The 19,635-nt window shown below is 36.8% G+C and overlaps 1 protein-coding gene across 1 annotated transcript; it reads left to right on the forward strand.

Annotated features, from left to right (window-relative positions):
* The first annotated feature begins 704 nt into the window (after positions 1-704).
* On the forward strand, positions 705-18,754 carry LOC145994758 (chitinase-3-like protein 1). Its single transcript, XM_083130998.1, has 11 exons — positions 705-774; positions 6,729-6,802; positions 8,638-8,808; positions 10,166-10,266; positions 11,005-11,136; positions 13,185-13,312; positions 14,701-14,818; positions 15,128-15,313; positions 15,983-16,105; positions 17,380-17,520; positions 18,363-18,754. The coding sequence occupies exons 2-11, from the start codon at positions 6,730-6,732 to the stop codon at positions 18,648-18,650; spliced, it is 1,461 nt and encodes a 486-aa protein (XP_082987124.1). The 5' UTR covers positions 705-774; position 6,729; the 3' UTR covers positions 18,651-18,754.
* The last annotated feature ends 881 nt before the right edge of the window (positions 18,755-19,635 follow it).

Below are 19,635 nucleotides of genomic sequence, written 5' to 3' on the forward strand. Positions count from 1 at the left end.
AAAAAAACTAGATAAATTAATGCTCTTTTAGGCCCGGTACGCATTCTTGTATGGTGACTGCTTCCCCTTGACAAAATATTCCGCCCTTCTCTCTTTCTCCCCGTTCATCGTTTCAGACGTCGTCACTGCTTCATATTTCAATCTACTGAAGTCTCAAACGATGCGAGACTTGAACAGTAAATCTCAAATATTCACACGGTGCTATGTCTTGATCTCGTCTCGAATTTCGGGACAATTGGTCACCCAATGCATAAGTTCCTTTGTCATTTGCCTAGAAAGATATAATGAAACTACTACTCGTATGACAATTGTGTATATCAGCTGAGTTTCTTTTAATACATCTACTGATGATGGATCTTCACGTAACGTCAAAAATTTATAACGGTTTGCTTACGCAGTCAATGCACGGAGGTTAATACACGAGGTTTAAGTTCAGTTGTTGACACAGCGTTCCTTCTTCCGTGGAAAATCTTCAGCAATCAGCATTTTCCTTTTGTTTACCAGCCCAGGTTCTCCATTTGTTCAAAGTTCCGCAAAATTTACAATAACCTTGGAGAAAAAGATCCTTATCTAGGCAGCCCTTAAAACAAATTTTTGGGCAAAGCTGGAGATAATCTACGTTAAGCTTCTTTTATTGTTTCTTTGAATTATCCTGTTGATTTACGTAAGAGTAAAAACACCATGGACGGATATAAATGCCGTGTCTCACACCTCTCTTCGTCCTGCCAAGAAGTTGTAGGCCACTGGGAGCAGAGAATTGGTTGCTTTCTTCAGGTAAGCAATATTTTATTTTCTAAAAGTAATATTCATTCATTCACGTATTCTTGTCAGTCACAAGTCCAAAGTGTTCCAAAGTAAAATTTTGCGTTATATGTAAGCACATGGTTCATCGGTAGGGCGTTTGATGCAATAGGAGTTCAAGCGGGTCCAAGTTGATAGATAGATTCTTATTTACAAATTAATAATAATCCCTGGCTCGACAGCCCTACGAGGGTCTTGGCCTATCTTCCGACTGCCAGTCCCCCTCTCACAATCCTACCTAGAGGTAATCCTTCAACCGGTAATGGGGTCGAGTAGGGTCAGCACGTCGAACCCTCAGCCGTTACAGGAGATTTCCGAGACCGGATTACGCTACTCACTCGTAGCTCCCCAATTTCCTCATGATGGTGGGTTGCCATCGGTCTTATACCTAGGTTCACAGAGACTGAACCCATGCCGTCCCGTGGTCGGAGTCCAAAGCACAGCGCCTTAGACCACAAGGCCACGGAGGAGGGTATTTACAAATTATATAAATATATATTAGGGCTGAGCCGATACAACTTTGAACCGGTATCCATGCCGATGCCGATACTCTTACCGATTCTCATCGATACCTGAAAATTGTAATAATTAAAAGTTATTCAAAGCATTGATTAATATTAGTGGATAAATATTGCATTCCAATTATAAGCATAAAATTATCCGAGTTTTGCTTCAAAATATTAAAATATTACGCCAAAATATCATACCTCTTATGTAATTACAAATGTTTTGCATGCACTATTGTTGCAAAATAAAATAAAACTTTGAATTTTGCATAATTTCTAGGATAATTAGACTCCACGTAAATGCCGCGCGGCATTTTTGCGGATCTCACGAAAGGCTAAAATGCCGGGAAAATATTGGTCGGTATCAGTAAATAAAATCCAACCGATATTTTCCAATGCCGACACATCGGCTTCGGCTCAGCTCTAGTATGTATGAAATGAGAATCCGAACGTGATGGGCGACCAACCCCCGGCTATATAAGCTTATGCTGTATGCCACGCCGGAGACTCCGGTTAGTGTCCAAGACTACTAGTCTTGGTTAGTGTCCACTGATGGCTCGATTTTTTTTTCAAAAATATTCCTGTCGTCTACAAAGCGACCCTCGGATTTACCTATAGGCTCTGATCAGTGGGTTCCTGGACTCCCAAGTGGTGTAGGGATATCGTCGTCGCCTTGTAGTCAAGGGGTCCCGGGTTCGATATCTGGCGTGCGGCACATGGCTCGGATCCCACTTTAAACTGTAGGTTCAGACCCTATTAGCCTTTCTGTGCATAAAGTGCACTTAAAGCAACAACAACTCAATAGCTTCCTGGGTATAACAATAGGGTGGTAAAGAAATAGTCCACGAGATGAAGAATGTGTAGAGCCGTATTTCCATACCCGCTATTTGACTTCATGACATGGTGCAATGCACTTTGATTTTTATGTGTACACACAGTGGCGGAGCGTGACCTTTCCAACAGTGTAAGCCTAGCATGACGAAGGCTATTTCCCGTTGTGCTTATTTTTGGGCTGACATGGTTAGTGATTTATCCACACACATCGACCCCCCCCCCCTCCCAATTTTTTCAGAACACTTCCCTGAAATTTTTCACCAAATTAAAAATTCTGGATATCTGATAATTAAGTCAGTGTTATTCCTATCACAATGAGTAACGTATCGATAAAAAATATGCAAAGTTAGATAAAATGAATAATAATAAACAAACGAAAACAGAAAAGTGCTGAATACTTTTTACAACCGCATAACCAAGTATCAGCTCCGTATCATGAATCGCAAAATCGGCGCACTTTATTTTTCGTTTCTGTTACTATGTCTGCTAGAGAAGGAAGGGGTGGGCCTACCTATATCCACAAGTTTCTTCTTGGCCACAAAATCATTGATGGACAACGGCGTCTTCAACAAGTTCTCCACCCCACCGCACAATCACACTCATTTTATTCCATAATGCACTTCACTACTGTATCACACCACAGCACAGGGACGACAGTCCGCTTTTCAATAGATGGAATTCGCAAAAGCAATACCTCGAGACTTTAACAAACACACAGCAAGAAGGGGGAAACAAAAAGAAACCAGATCCAAAATCGGTCACTGCTCAAAGCAGTGATCTTTCGGACTGTGAGGGGAATATCCCTTTCAGATATAAATAAATTCCCTCTCTTGCCTTAAAATTCCCTATATTTAGTAGAAAAAAAAATACAATATAAAAGAAATGCTCACAAATTGTAGGGATATATCCAGAAATTTCTATCAAAGGACATGTAAGTGCTTTCTTAGGATAGTGTAAAAGCAAATCTAGCACCTAAAAGATCATAAACAGGCTTTTCGTAGGTTGTTCGAAGAGTGTTTGAATCACGGACTATGTAATTAATAATATTTGGTTCACATTTGACATGAAATTTGTAAAATTGGTTCAATCTTCAGTTTTCATTAACATTTATTTCACTTTTTAGCTCAATTATTACCAGCTGAGTTCATACATAAACGGAAAACAGAGTCTTAATATGTCTAATGTTTATGCTCTCCTACAAGCGAAAAACAGAAACAACAAGAATTTAGCACATCAATGTGTATCTAGTTTTCACGTATCCCGCTCATTTCTAGGTTTCTCCTTTTTCCCCTTCCTGTTAGTTTTTGCTTCAGAATTCCCTGTTCCTGGGGAAAAAACCTCCTTGAAGCACCACCGGCTCAAATTTCCTTTGCAGTCAACCATTCATACCCGACAACGCTGGAGCCCCTCCTCTTGCACGACCTGTGTCTCGCTGGCGCGTATTCAGTGAAGCCAACCCAAGCATAATGGTGCTAAATCTCGCACAAGTTTAAAAAGTCGTTTGTAAGTTGGAGATATAAATAAAACAACAGGGCCGCTTTTCGTTGTGGTTGAATTTTCTCAAACTTTTCACATAACGTGGAACCCATGCCGTTGGTTGAACCATTCGAATTTATATTAGTTTTTGTTATAAATTAATATTTATAATATGAAAATCCCAGAACAATTTAGTAGTATGTAGCATAATTTCGGAGTTTAAACGACATCATGGATGTCCAGAAGGGGCAAGGGGAGGAGACACTTCCTGAAAAATGAATGTCAACCATTTTCACACATATAATTTCATTTCAGTCACATCAAATTGTTAATTATTGTAAGGGCGTTGCAGAAAAATGTTAACTTCAAATTGAATTAGTATATTTTGAGAAGGGAAATATACCTAGTTTACCCTAACCCCTGAAAAAAAATACTTTGCTTAATCCTCCCTGGTGGAAAGAAATACTGCGGACGTCCATGAACAACACTTTTTCTAAACATAAGGTTTGCAACGCTGTTGTAAGCCTCTGCCCGTAGGTTTACACACCTAGGGTTTCAACGCGCTTTTCTCCCTATATTCCTTGCTCTTCTCCTTCGAGATACGGTGGGCGACGGTAGACACTTCATCAATTCATCGTCGCGATTAACCTAACAGGCAGAAAAGCGACGTAAATAACCGAAACACGCATAGAGGTCCACATCAATACTGTTCTTTCACCTTCGTCTTGGTCTGATCCTTAAGTTATGCACATGTATATAATATTGTATACACTGGTATAAGTTGATTGATTGATTTGCTTTATTTTACTTCGTCTTTTGTGCCACTTTTGGCTAATTTGCGAAGATGGGGATGGGTGATGGTATGATGAATGGACACTCACAAACATCCATGCCCAGGCGAGGATTCGAACCCGGGACCCTCTGGCGCGATGTGCTAACCACCCCGCCACGGAGGCCGGCTCACTGGTACAAGTATCTTAAACTTTCAAAATCTTGAAAACACTGAAAAACGTCGATTGTTCTGGTTGCAAGTGGATAGAATTATATAATAAACTTGTACGTGTATTTTTGTTATTTAGCGTCGCATTTCTACCACTTTTGGCTAATCGCAACAAAAAGGATGATAGATAATTAGATGAAATTGATCTCCGCTACTGACCCGGCAAATTGTTTTGCTGAACCAGAGCCGTAACGAAGGTGTGGGGATGGTGGGAGTAGCGGATGCGGATGAACAAAAAGATAAACATTTTGAACAAAGTAAACGTTTCGGCACCCTGGGTAAATATTGGCGATCTATTAAATTAATATTATTGTCAGTTTGCAAAGACGCATATCTAATACTCCCTCTGTCCCATAATTATAGTCTGGTATGCCAAAATGGTAGTACAGGAATTACAGACAAAGAGGCAGATGGAAAGCACACGCATGAGGAGAGGCACAGTAGATCAGTCTTCAAGATTGTGAAGAGGAACAACGTGACTATCCCAAAGAGCAACAAATACCGCCCAGCCGATTACCAATGATTATGGGACAACAAACAAAGGTGTACCGGACAATAATTATGGGACAAAGGGAGTAATTTTCTTGCTCGTTTCACTCGCAAAACAGCCATTTCTGTAACAACGTTTTGATGAGTTATGATGAGAACACACACGCACAGATACCACTTATATGATAATCTTCGGCGTCGTGTTTATATTTAAAGCACGTACATCATTTTTACAAAGTTGTCATCACTATTGGATTAACTTCGATTCTCTGCAATAATTGTACTCAATATACTGTCCTATTGGACAGACAAATAAATAACGCCAAATTCGAATGTCGAACCTTTTGTGTTTGCGAGTTTTCTAGTTAAGAAACAAACTACTTTCGTTGTAGACGATTTGATTGATTGAGTTGGTGTTTTAAGTCCACTTTATGCACGCTAAGACTAGCCTAATTGGGACTGAACCTATAGTTTAAAGTGAGATCCGAACCAGTATGTGCCTCCACCGGGTATTGAACCCGGGACCCCTTAGTTACAAGACGACGACGCTACCACTGCGCAATCGAGGAGGCCCTTGTAGACGAGCGAAAGCACCTACGAGAAAACTAATATAATATTTTGTTACCGATATCTTATGAGATCTAACAAATACGAAACAGAAGAGTTGGTTAGGAGAATAACAGAGATGCAAACACTTTCTCACGAAAGTATAGCTACTTCGAGATTGTGGCAATACTTTATTTTGAATTATTTGAACTTTCCAACGTAAAAATCAGAAAGAACACTTGTTGTCCACAGAAGCAAGTGCCGCCTTGCCTCCCGCCTATGGTACCAAAAGGGGGAAGGGGTGCCAATATCTAATCTCGCCTCTGGCGCAGAAATCTCTAGCTATAGCTGTGCAAGTTATATATTAAAAATATTCAGTGTATTGAATTTATTTTATGACACTTTAAGTATTGAATTTGGCAGCTGTCAACGTTGCTGGTGCAATCTGAGATGGAGGATGTTGTCTCAAAACGTCTGGAAATTACAATGCTCGCCAACGCCGGAGAGCAACAACCAGGAGCGGCTCGATAAAATTTTCACTTGAGCGATATGGATTCTTGGCGCCCCCTTACATCCCACCCCCAATAAAATCCTTGACCGTGTTACATATTCAAGGCTTTAAATAAGAAAAATATACGACTTATTTTTTAAATACGTGTTACTGTTAAAGAATACGTACGTTTATTATGCATTTATTTAAATACATACAAAAGGATATCAGCCGCGGTGGTCTAGTGTCTATGCGCTGTTATATCTCTATTCTTAAACAGTCTTTTCACTTATTCGTGTAATAATAATATAATATTAATTTATGTATTGTAATTAGTATTAATTTGATTTAATATAATTATTTTAATTTAAACATTATTATTATTATTCCTGAGACACTTGGTTCAGACCAGCCCCGAAACATATTTCTAGATACGTGCCTGTTTCCTACTATATTTGATGTTGATCCTTATCTCTGTCGAGGAAATGATAATTTTCAACACACAGTCTCTTCTTTATGTTTCACTCAATATACCTTCAGTTTTTCTGATTAATTTTACCATGGCTTTCTATACTTGTTATTACAGGATGACATCACCTGCTGCTGTTATATTGTCAGTTGTACTGCTTCCCACCATTGTGATATCCCTTGAAGCTCCAAGTGAGTAATGAATAGTAGTACTTCGTTTCATATTGATGGTTTATGAGAAAATGCTTATACACTTTAAACAAACAACAAAAGTTACTTCTATATATCTTAGAATTTTCAGTGAATGTACACATGATTCACACATGGAAATTACTAACAACCATTCAGTTTTGTTTTTGGTACAATTTACTTTTTTCTTTTGACATAAAATGCAATGTTCTAGGTTCTTTAAAGTATCAAACCAACAGTTTGTTACCTTGAAAAAATTCCCTACACGATGTTAATTATAAATGTATAATGATGCAGAAATTTGGGATGAAAACAAAATATGAAAAGAGTGGAAAGAAAGAATCATAATACAATAATTTAAGAAAATTGATAGAAAGGCTATACCTACTGACATCACAAGCCACCAAACTATATGAAATGGCTCTGCAAAGGAAGATATGAAGGAAAATTGAAATATGTCAAGAGAATAATATGGATGGATATCTTCCAGGAAACTAACTCCCAGTGGCGTCGCGTGCGGTTCACATACGAGTGTTCACAATAATGTTTTTGTACTGAATGCAGATTTACTCCTCTCCCTTGTAACTTCATGTTACTTGAAAAAGTGAGAATAACAGTTCAATTTATTTTCAACAATTTTCCCCCAAATTGACGCTATATTTGAAGTAATACAAGAAGGACCTAGGGAAAATTGTCCCTCCCCCCCTTAAAATCCGCCAGGTTTAGCAAATTCTTGCTAAAGTTTGCAACTACAGTAGCACAGACATTTTCGAGTCCCCCTAGACATGCCTTGAATATGCTGCACTCTGGTGCCGAATGTAAGAAGTATTTCCGCTTGCATCAGTGTTCGCACAGCGAACTGAACATCTTCGGGGTATAGTGGCCAACAGCCCCTTAGCTGTCAGCTCTATGCAACATGCACAGCAATTGTGTTCAACGCCCTCCGTGGAACACCATGGGAGTCAGTGTTACCAACTATCTACAGGAGTTATCGACGTGAAGGAAGTCGTGTCAGAGTAAACTGTGTGTATATAGTCGTACATCAAACATAGTATTTTTTTCGAATAAATATATGTATGTGTGTGTGCATTTAATATGTACGTAATTTAAGACATATATATGAGTGTTCATGTGCTCATGCGAACATTATCAGGCGATGTGCCTGCTAAGTCCATACTTAATACTCAGTATATAAGTCATCACATATTGACTTCAAAGTCAATGAGTGAAAGTGAATGAAACTCAATGAGATTGTTACAACCCAATTACCTAGTGGTAGAGAAGTGAATCTAAATAACAAAAATCAGCATATTGTGTGTGCACCCATGTCCCCCCCACCACTCACACACACACACACACACAGTGTCCACATGCAAAATATGTGATTAACCTGCATATATGTTATTGTAAATTCTACTATTTCATTAGGGATTTTGTAAATGAAAACCTATAGACTGAGAGGTAAAAAAAGAGAAGAAATAGCTTCTTGCTTAATAGTTTCATGGTTATAGTCCAAGTTATCTGTTGTAACAATTTTTATATGAGTGTTGTTCTCTTTCTCTTATATAAGAGAGAGGAGACATTTCCTCCAACTGTATTTTACTCACATAGACGATGTGTTCATGATTAAAAATAAATATAAATAAATAAGATTCCGACTTTTACATGTATAGATAAATTCGATGGAATAACTATGCTATGGTCATGGTTCTGTGTAAAATTAGATCAATCAATATGCTTTCTATTTCCTGAAATAACTCAAAATAATGTAAAAATGTTCATCCCTTGGTGTATTTTAATGAATTTTAAAATGTATCTATTTCATATTTACTTTTCAGAGAAAGTTGTTTGTTATTTTGGGAGCTGGGCTGGCTACAGACAAGGAAATGGAAAATTTGATGTTGAAAATATAGATTCACGCTTATGTACCCATGCCATCTATAGTTTTGTAGGCATAAGCACTGATGGAACAATTCGAATCTTAGATGAATACAATGAAATTACAAAAGGTAATATTAGCAAAATAAAAACTTCAATTATTGGTTCTTATGTAAAATTATCTTTCAAGAATAACTGAAAATTTTAACTAAGAAAACAGTGAATAACTTTTTGAAAGATAGTACAAATATTTGATGTATATAGTCTTCTTAACATGGTTATAATCTTCATATGATCATGCAATTTTTTAACATTCTCTTTTTTTTATTCAATTAAAATGACATACATGAGTACATAGAACAACATTTTTTACATAATAGATACATGAAATTTGATTCAGAAATGTTTGTTATATTAAACAAACACAAAGTAATGTTAATTTTTCTACTTTTTTTTTATTGACTTGATTTGGTGTTTTTAAGTCCACTTTATGCACAGTAAGGCTAATCGGGACTGGAAGTACAGTTTAAAGTGGGATCCGAACCACTATATGCCTCCACCAGGTATTGAACCTGGGAGTCTTTGATTATAAGGTGACAATGCGACCACTGCACTATCAGGGAGGACTCTCACTTTGTATGGCTATCAACTGGAAAAGCATGAATAATGTGAGACAAATGTATGGGGCAAGGTGGATATGATGAGCAAATAATGCAAGGAGAAATGAACAAACTATGTTTGGACTTTAAACCGCTATGTAAAGTAACACAGGATGCAGAGGATGTGTTGTAAATTACTGAAAAGTTGTGTGAAATAGTTAACTTCATGACGAATAAAACCTGGGTCTTTGGTATTCCATGCCAATGCTATACAAACTGAACTCCCAAGACAACTTAGTACCCTCTAACCCAATCTAGATGTACTGCCCTTTCTCACTGGTTACCTTTAGTCATATGAACACTAATGCTATTCCTGGCAATTGATTAAATTAATTTGAACTGGAATAGTTATATACAATTGTTTAGGGCACCTGCAGGATTGAACTTGTCCAACAATTAATGCAAGTTAGAATTACCTGCACCCCCCCCCCCCCCCCACACACACACACACGGTGATGATGATGATGATGATGACACATGATTAACATCAGCTCTTGAAGTGGAAAGTGTTAGCTGGTGGGATGTTTGGTCGAGCCTTGGGGTTAGCAGGGGAGATGCCCCTATGGTCTAACATGGTGACAATGAGACAGCTGGGGGGATACCATCCCACTACATACCCTCTCACTTTGAGCACTGATCAACATAATAAATTACTGGCAGAGATAATATTTTACAATTACTTCAAAAATGAATCTATAATTGCATCTATGCCCATAACAATCTTATCAACTTATATTTTTTGTTCTATTTGAGGAATATTATATGCTAATATCTCTGGTATTAAGGCACCACATTTACTAACTTTGTGTAATTTTTTGTTCACTATCAGGAGGTTTTAGAAGATTCAATGAGCTAAAGAAGAAAAATTCAAATCTTAAGACTTTGGTTGCTATTGGAGGCTGGAATGAAGGGTCAGAAAGGTTTTCAATTGTAAGTAGATAAACACACAATGTTTCCTGTAAGGATCTAAAATGCACTACGATATTCACTATTTATAAATTATGAATTTATAACTACAAACAATGAAACAAAAGAGTGGTTACTTGTAACTGTAGTGTGCCCATGATAAGTGTAAAAGATTATGATATTCTTTTTTAGTAGTCAGTCCTCTATTTTGCCATGTTTCTCTGTATTTGACTTGTTTTTAAGGAATACTGGGTATGACCCTCACCAACCCTTCATTGGGCACACCACTGAAATGTATTGTCTGTCAATGGTGTGTAATTCCTTTGAAAATAATAGGGTACATACGGTTGGATTCATTGGGTTTCAACAGGAAATAACTTTAGCTTTCCCTAGCTTTGAAAGTCATTTTCAAATGTTACCAGTGTTACAATTTATACATACTGTCAACATGAAAGTAGGTAGAAATGGTTTCAATTCATTATGATTTATTTACATTATTTGATTATAGATTAAATTTTATTTGCTGAAGATGAAACTGACATTGATCATAAAGAGCTTGGTTACTTTATACATAATTTTTTGAGAAATTTTAGGTTATCATCTTCTGAGGCCTAGTTATAGGGAAATATCTTTGGAAAAAAAAGCTCCCCTGTGCTTTGCACCATGCACAAGAAGGCATATAGGGGGTGTGGATTTAGGGCCGCATATTTTCTTGACCACGGCCGAAATATCTTGAACTAATGATTATATTTGTGATTGTAGGTAACAAATGATGCTGTCCTGAGGCAAAGATTTGTTAACAACATAGTGACTTTTGTGCAGCAGCATGGGTTTGATGGCTTTGATCTTGACTGGGAATACCCAGCCCAACGTGGAGGTGCAAGCTCAGATAAGGTGAGGTATCTTTTCCATCAACTGATGGTTTCAAATTTTCAACAAGCACAGAACGAATCATGTCTCGTCTAGTATTAATTGAACTTCGCCAGGCCTTTATTTATATACGTGTAGGCAAGGGGCTAACAATCTATATGTCAAGTTATGTCAGATTATGAGTTTCATTTCCTCCACATTTCAAATATCTCATTTTATAATTTTGTGACTCTTTTAAAAACAATTACACCCCAGTAGAGGCCCCTTTGCAGATGGAGGCTGGGGTTGTAGCTATCTTAAATTTAGACCTGAACCAGTCAGCTATCCTACTGCAACAAAGAAGGTTTATGACAAATTACAAATTTCTGTTTTATGGTGCAAGTGTATGGACTAACGGTTGAAATCAGGAGTTAACTGCATGCGTATCTAATGAGTAGAGGCTGGATTGCTCAAATGCCTATTTTGTTCCTGTGAATGGATTTGTAGGCTTTCAATAATAATAACCGTTTCAGAGTAAAATGAACAACTTCTGTAAATTGTTAGCACCTTAGACTGAGGGGCAGAGAACAATTTGTCAAAAGATTACAAAGACGATTTGATTCTGTCCAAAGTTTCGTATTGTTTTCTGCCTCCTCGATGGCGCAGTGGTATCGTCATCGTCTTGTAATCAAGGGGTCTCGGGTTCGATACCTAGTGGAGGCACATAGTGGTTCGGATCTCACTTAAACTGTAGCTCCAGTTCCAATTAACCTTACTGTGCATGAAGTGGACTTAAACACAAACACAATCAATTGTATTGTTTTCTGGAATAAATTTTGGTATTGAGACACAAACATGCAGCACCACTGTAAACATTGCCCCAATATTGCCAGATGTTTCAGGATGGCTACTATTCTAAAATTCTATACTATTCTATAAGACTTCTACTCCCTCTCTTCCATTGTTGTCATGAAAGGGAGTCCATATATAATCCACAAGATGTGGCACTTCAAGAATGGTGAGGTTGGAGTAGGTCTTCGATTCTTTCCAAAAAAAAAAAAAACTAATTTCTTTATCTCTTTCCTAGGCTTTGCAACCTATTTGGTACTTTGGCATATGTGGAAACAAAGTTTGGACACATTCCTCAAGCCATAACATCATTGGAAACAAGAGGACTTACCTTTGTAAAATATAGCAAAATAGTGCAGAGAGTTAGATAAACTTGAAGAAATAACCTGGAAATATTGGTGCCATGATTGCAGCAAAGTTTTATCACATAATGCAAAGAAATCTAGGGTGGAACACCATTGTAACTGACTATAGTTGAAGAAGTTTGAGATGAACTTAATTCAGGGTATGGCCCTGTTAAAATTGTTCTATTAAAATAGGTCCCATAAGTTCCTGTGAAGTCAAAAGAACTTCCTCTAAGTACAAAAATGCTTTTCAGAAAGAAGGTCCTCATCTGCAAGTGAACTTGCAGCAATTATTAATTGTTCATTTTCACTCATTGCAGAGTTGGGAAAGAGTACTTCTGAAGATTGTGTTTTGATAGTTATAAATAACGCAAAATATGTGATAATTTATCATTTTCGTTGATAAAAAGTGTAACGAACTTCTCAACTGGGTGAATGGTTCTATGTTGGACATGGGGACTATGGAACAGGTGGGAGATACTTTGCAGAAAATTTTCCTAGCTGGGGCTACTTTGAACACTGGCTTATTCAAAGATTAACACTTAACATATTAGACACTACTTTAGAATGAATGAACTTGGTTTATCACGGAGTATTGGAGCATGCAACAACCTGTCAGGGACAGCTCTACATCAGGACAGACGGTCATATACTGTACAGTCAAAGCAAGATCTGTAATTTTTAAAGTTATAATAGATATCCATCTCATGTCCAGTGCTCTCAGTTTCATTTAAAATACCAAATGTTTTCATGCCCACTCTATATTAAGAAATAAGCATTATTTGTAATAGTTGTTTGAATATTAGTGACAGAGGTTCTTCATAAGAGATGGTATGTCATTTGTTACACACTTGTTACATTGCATGCTATCCAGGCAATTTACAAGTTTTCTTGTTGCAGGCTGCTTTTCCAACCTTACTGAAGGAACTCCATGAAAAGTTTCAGCAGCATAAACTTCTGTTGTCAGCTGCAGTTGCTGCTGGGAGATATTCTGTTAGCCTCTCATACGATGTTCCTGCACTCTCCAAGTAAGTCAATTTACTCACTTTGATGGTGCTGTGGGGCTCCAGGGCTATATTTTACCAATGGAGCATCAGAACTTTTCTTGATCAAAGAATCTGATCTTCCTCGAAAACAACTTTCTTATTTATTTCAGATGTATTTGTCTATCTATTATGACCTTGTATATTATAGACTTTTGAATACAGAACTGTTGAAGTGAAAAATGATTACTTCATGAAATATTGTAACTATAATGATTTGATTCTGTATACAGAGAAACACAAGGTTGATATACTTCCAATCTAACTTTGCTATGGCAGAACAAAATTCATAAACAGCCAAGGATAGCTGTTGATATTCATGATTGTGTAATCTCTTCTTTTCCTAGTAGTGTTAGTTTTTGGAATATTTAGGAATAGTATATGTATATATATATATCTATGTATATATTTAAATGCATTTTTGTTTATATAATATGTGAGAGTTTAATAACAGAGCGAAGAACTACAGTCTGAAATTCACTCAGGAGTAAAAACGTTTCTAATGGGCTGAGCCCAGTGCCCATATTCTTACTGATTCCCTCCAGTACCCATGGCAATACTTTGAAATTGAAACAACTTAAGTAGTTCGGAATGTTTGTAAATTTTAAAATAAAGTTTTCATTAGAACTAAAACATGTCAATCTACCAGACTTTTGCTTTAAAAATACTCATAATTTCACATAAATAACAACAATACCATTTCTCCCTGCAATGCTGTTAGCAAAATAATGAAAATTATGCAATATGCAACAGTACCAACTCGGTCTGAGTTTCTATTCTACCATTTAATTTTGTACTGCTGTGTGTTCTCCTCCACGTGGTCTTGTGAAAGTTTATCGCAATATCTTGCACAAAGTGCACACATACAAACACAGACAATTTAAGCAAATGAAAGGAAACCCTATATTCAAACTGGAAACTGTATACCTTCACATGGTGGCCAGGATCTCCAAGTACGAGAGATATTTCCTATCCTCTCATCAGAAATTCTTGGGTCTATGGTACTAAATATGAGCACACAGCTAACTACATTGGCAATTCAATCAGAGAAAATTGCTTGATCAATGCAAACACTGCATTAGCTGAGTACTTCCAGTATCACAACTACAAGATTGGAAAACTTTCTGTCAAAAATGTAGCCTACTCTCAGACAGACATAAAGATCAAAAAGTGCATGCCATTTGGAACTGAACATAGATAGTGGATCAATTCTCTGTGAAGATCTGGCAGAAGGCTTAAAAAAAGGATGGGAAGGAGGAAGGAGCAAGTATGTTTCGCAAATTTATTACATTTTTTAAAAAAATGACTGCCAAATAGGCTGTTCTGCCAAAACAAGACTAGTATTGAACAACAATCTTTAATGTCTATTTCAGATACTTGGACTTCATTAATGTGATGACATATGATTTCCATGCTTCATGGGAGGGAAGAACTGGTCAAAATGCACCTCTTTATGCTAGTTCAGTAGATGGTGATCCTTACTTGAATGTGGTAAGTGAATTATTCTTCCTAATGCTATTATTATGCAATAAGTATGGAACTAAGTACAGTGAAACCCAGATTTTACATTCTCTAATTTTACATTTTCACACATTTTATGTTTTTCAGTGTGGTACCCTAGGTTCTATTGTAATTAGTTGTTTACGATTATTTGCAGGCACGAATGGTTTATTAATCAACACACACATAATTTTACTGTTATTTCTGTAAATGGTAGTTGACAGGCTAAATTTTCAATGTATGTTCCTTGTGCATAATTTAAGACATATTCATACAAGAAGTTTTTTTGCCTTTCTTCAGAATGCAAGCATCCATTATTGGATTCAGCAAGGAGCTTCCCCTGATAAGCTGGTCCTAGGCATGGGGACCTATGGCCGCTCTTACACCCTCAACAACCCAAATGTCAATGGAGTTGGAGTTCCAATCAGTGGAGCTGGGGCTTCTGGTCCATACACCCAGGAGGCAGGAATGCTTGGCTACAACGAGGTTGGTATCATTGAACTAAACTGTTAAAGTTCCATTCGTTGACTTATTTAGTGGACATAGCACAGGGAAAATGGAAACCTCAAAATGGAATGATTAAACATTATGAAAAGTGATGGTATTGTTTCACCCCAACAAACAAAAAATGTTCAAGCAACAAACCATAATCTTTCAATACGTTTCTTCAGTAATATCCTCATCCAGACAGCCAAAGAATAAACCAAAGTTCAGCATAAATAGGCTAATATCTTAATATGTAGAGAAATCTACACATTATATTCCAAATGCTCTATTCTATCATATGTTTACAGGATATTCTGGATCTGCCTAAGCAATATATGTGACAATATTATTCTTGTTCTAAGATATTACACGATTATAAATAAATAAAATGACTCATGATATATTTCATCTGATGAAGATTGTTTGAAACAGTTGAAACTATCATGTTACAAACAGGTATGTGCCAGAAATATCAATAAAAGTAAGTGGGAAAAAGTCACTTATATTTAATAATCATATTTTGACAAGAATTATACTAAGCTAGACTTTAGGTTTTATGTAATGAAATTTAATGTCTACTATATTACTACTCTGATACATAGCCTTGAAATAAGGGATATTCCCTAAATTTTGGAGTTTGAATAACAATAACATTATTTATTTTTTCAGATCTGTGAAAAACTTCAATCAGGGCAATGGAGAACAGTCTGGGATGATGAACAAAAAGTTCCATATTCCATTTCTGGTAGTCAGTGGGTTGGATATGATAATCCAGAATCAATCAAAATTAAGGTATTTGCACTTTCTCCTGTGTTCAAAATTGTGGTTCATCCAGGGATTGAACCTGGTGCTTTGACATTCCATACCAATGCTCTATCACTGAGCTATCAACATATCAAGGGTTTCTTATTACAATTATAAAATCCAGTTTATCACAATACTTGTATTTTTCTAACAATAATAATACATAATAACTTATTGCTGAAGACTTGGGTTAAAATCCCAGGGCAGGTGATCTGAACCAGGAATTTTTCCAATCATTCCCTGTTTCTGCACGACTCAGAGGCCCACCCAGCCTCATATAAATGGGTACCGGGGGGGGGGGGGGGGGGGCAACCCTGTGGAATAATGGTGGCTGGGCATGATGCTGATCACATCATCCCAACTATGGCCGAGGCCAAGAATATGTAGAGTTCTATACCTCCACACCACCCATATGCCTTCATGGCCTGTGTGCACATGTACAGGGGTACCTTTACCTTTATGATGCTGGACAATGACAGATGACCTAATATTACTTGAATGAGAGCGTGCTGCCTTTCATTTACAAACAAGTGTAGTCATATTCAGATTAATAACTATGCATTCTAAGTTCTGATCTGATTTTCTATACTTCTCTTTAAGATAAATAAGAACAGGAAATTATTTTTCACACACATCAGTACCTTTCAGAAGTATCTTTGATCATTCCAGAAATTCGAAAGAAACATTTACTTGCAGTACTCAGATTATAAAGAAATTCTGTATTATAAACAATCCCCAAAACGATAAGAAAAATTAAAGGAAAAAAAAATCCCACCTCTGTGCCAGAGTGTATAGCATAGATGCTATGATGCCAGGGTTCCGGGTTCAAATTGCAGACTGAACATGGGTGTTCTTTGAGTGTCCTTTCATCAATTTTATCAAATCATTACCCATCCTCATCGTTGCAATTGGCAGAAAAGTGACGGTATATAACAAAAAGCAAATCCAATCAATACAAACTATTGTCGCCTTTCACCTCAAGCAAGCTGTGTATCATATTTATTTTTTAAATCGATTTATTTAAATAATAATTGGCAGTCTATTTATCTTGAACCTTCATCACAAGTAGGCTACAAAAGCTTGTAAAATTTCTACATGACTTTGTGGACCCCTGAGAGTGCATGGTGTTTGGCTTAGTAAGGGTTTTGCGAATTACAGGTTTAAAATGACTGATAAGATGGTTAAATGAGAAAAATGAAATTTTATTTTTGTAAAACGTCTCTGTTATCTATGCAACAGCAATGATTAATGTTCTACCGTAGTCTGAATTTGCCAAAAGCCTTGGACTGGCAGGAGGAATGATCTGGAGCCTGGAAACAGATGATTTTCGCGGCCTTTGCCATGGAAAGAAGTTTCCACTGCTCAGCGCTATTAATGAAGTGCTTATCAGAGGACCCACTGGGGTAAGTGAATGGACAAATAATATTTCTTCCACATTATTTTAATAAAGAAATTCGTTTTTTTTTCCTTCAAATTTCACTATCCTTGGAGAAAAAAAAGGAAAAGTTAAAGTCATGCCACACATTTTTAGGGCTAGTTCAGCAGTGAATGTCATTCAATTTTCTGATTGTGCCCAAATTGGAAGTGACAGTGCCATGTTATTCTGGACTGCGGATGAGCCACAAATGATCTTTATACACATATTACATGCATTTTCCCAGACAATTCTCAATCTGGAAATGAAAATAATAATACTAATAATAACAAAAACAAGGAGATGAAGACATTACAAATAGTGTTTACCAGTTCTGGTAAAAAGTAAACGAAAATACTTTCACCATTTGCAATAATAATTCTTGGATTAAGGGTTGGATAAATCAATCCTTTTAGGAAGTGTTCACTTATCCCCTAAATTTGTCATATCCCAAAACATAAATACAAATTTACATTGAATCATAGAATCTTGGCTCAGTGTAAATTTGTATTCATGGTTTGGGATATGAAAAATTTAGGGGATAAGTGGAACACTTCCTAAAAGGATTGATTTATACAATCCGTAATCCAGGAATTATTGTTGCAAATGGTGAATGGTATCAGTACTACTTTATGAGTACTATTAGCAAAATATTATATCAGGCCATTCATAAATGAAATATATACTGTATATGTTGAACACTGTGTATACCTTTATGCCATGGATTGTTTTTCATAAGAAAATATGATGCAGGGAAATGAATTATCATATAGTTGTACATCATATTTGATGAAGCACTCGATTCTTCCTAATGATCATTTCTAATTTCAGGAGGAAACTACTGGACAAGATACTGCAAATGATGGTGGCAATGATACCAATGACAATACCGTCGACTCTAACAACAACAACCAAGAAAGCAACACAGACAACAGCAACACAGGATCACTCTGCTCAAAAGATGGTATTTTTGTCCGAGATCCCATCGATTGCTCAGTATTCTATTATTGCCGTGAAGTGGAAGGCATATTCTATCCAGCCAAATATCAATGCTCGGGAGACTTGGTGTTTGATCTGCAATCGAATGTCTGCAACTACAGATTCCTTGTTACTTGTTGACCAAAGGAAGAAAGTGATGGCAACACTTAAGTAGATATGTGAGCAACTGGTATTGCTTCGCTTTGTTAGCTTCTGAGAATATAATAAAAGATAACTGCAGCATATTCTTGTTGTCTCATTCTCTAGGAATAGCCATATTCATTCATGACATTAATAAATTCATGGAGACAAGCCAAATGCATCCCATTAGAAGTAACACACAATGACATTTCAGCTGTTGGTAATGAAAGAGCTGAACTATTCAATCTAACATTTCAAAATAATTTTGTTTCAAATGATGTTTTAGATCACCCACCTATCAAATCTATCTGCTCTCACTCTCTTTCTCCCGTCTTTACAGAACCAGGTGAAGTCTTGCACTTCCTTACCTCCTTTTCTTCTCACCGAGCATCTGGACCAGACAATATTCCTACTATTTTCCTTCAAAAAACAGCTCACTCACTAGCTATGAAGGCTGCTTTCCCACTCAATGGAAGAAAGCAAATATCATTCCTATTTTTAAATCTGGAAATACTAACGATACTACATGTTACAGGCCCATTTCTCTCCTTTCCACACTTGATATTGTCTGTGAAAAAATTCTGAAATTCACATCCCCTTACATTAACCCAGCACAACACGGCTTTCTTCCAAATTCTTCATGCCTTACCAATCTGTCTTCTATGCAATCCTATGCCATAAATGCAATTACTGATCGTAATCAGTTAGATGTTGTATACTTTGATCTGTCCAAAGCTTTTGACTCATGGATCACCATTATTTACTACATAAATTATCTAACAGATTTAACATCACTGGAAACACGTTAAAATTAGTGAAAGACTATCTAAGAAATAGACAACAACGCGTTATACTTCCTGGAACTCATTCTAACTGGCTTCCTGTTATATCTGGTGTGATGCAAGGAAGCGTTCTTGGCCCTCTGTTATTTGTATTATATCTGGATGATCTCACAGACCTCTTTAATTCCCCCATCTCAAGCACA

The sequence above is a fragment of the Lepisma saccharinum genome, chromosome 11 (assembly GCF_977018435.1).
Source record: "Lepisma saccharinum chromosome 11, izLepSacc3.1, whole genome shotgun sequence".
Taxonomy (NCBI): Eukaryota; Metazoa; Arthropoda; class Insecta; order Zygentoma; family Lepismatidae; genus Lepisma; species Lepisma saccharinum.

Excerpts from the sequence above, each read along its gene's own strand:
- LOC145994758 (XM_083130998.1), top strand. The coding sequence starts at position 6,730 with ATGACATCACCTGCTGCTGTTATATTGTCAGTTGTACTGCTTCCCACC. Across the intron at positions 6,803-8,637 it reads GATATCCCTTGAAGCTCCAA|AGAAAGTTGTTTGTTATTTT; the intron begins GTGAGTAATGAA and ends TTTACTTTTCAG. Across the intron at positions 14,819-15,127 it reads GTGATCCTTACTTGAATGTG|AATGCAAGCATCCATTATTG; the intron begins GTAAGTGAATTA and ends GCCTTTCTTCAG.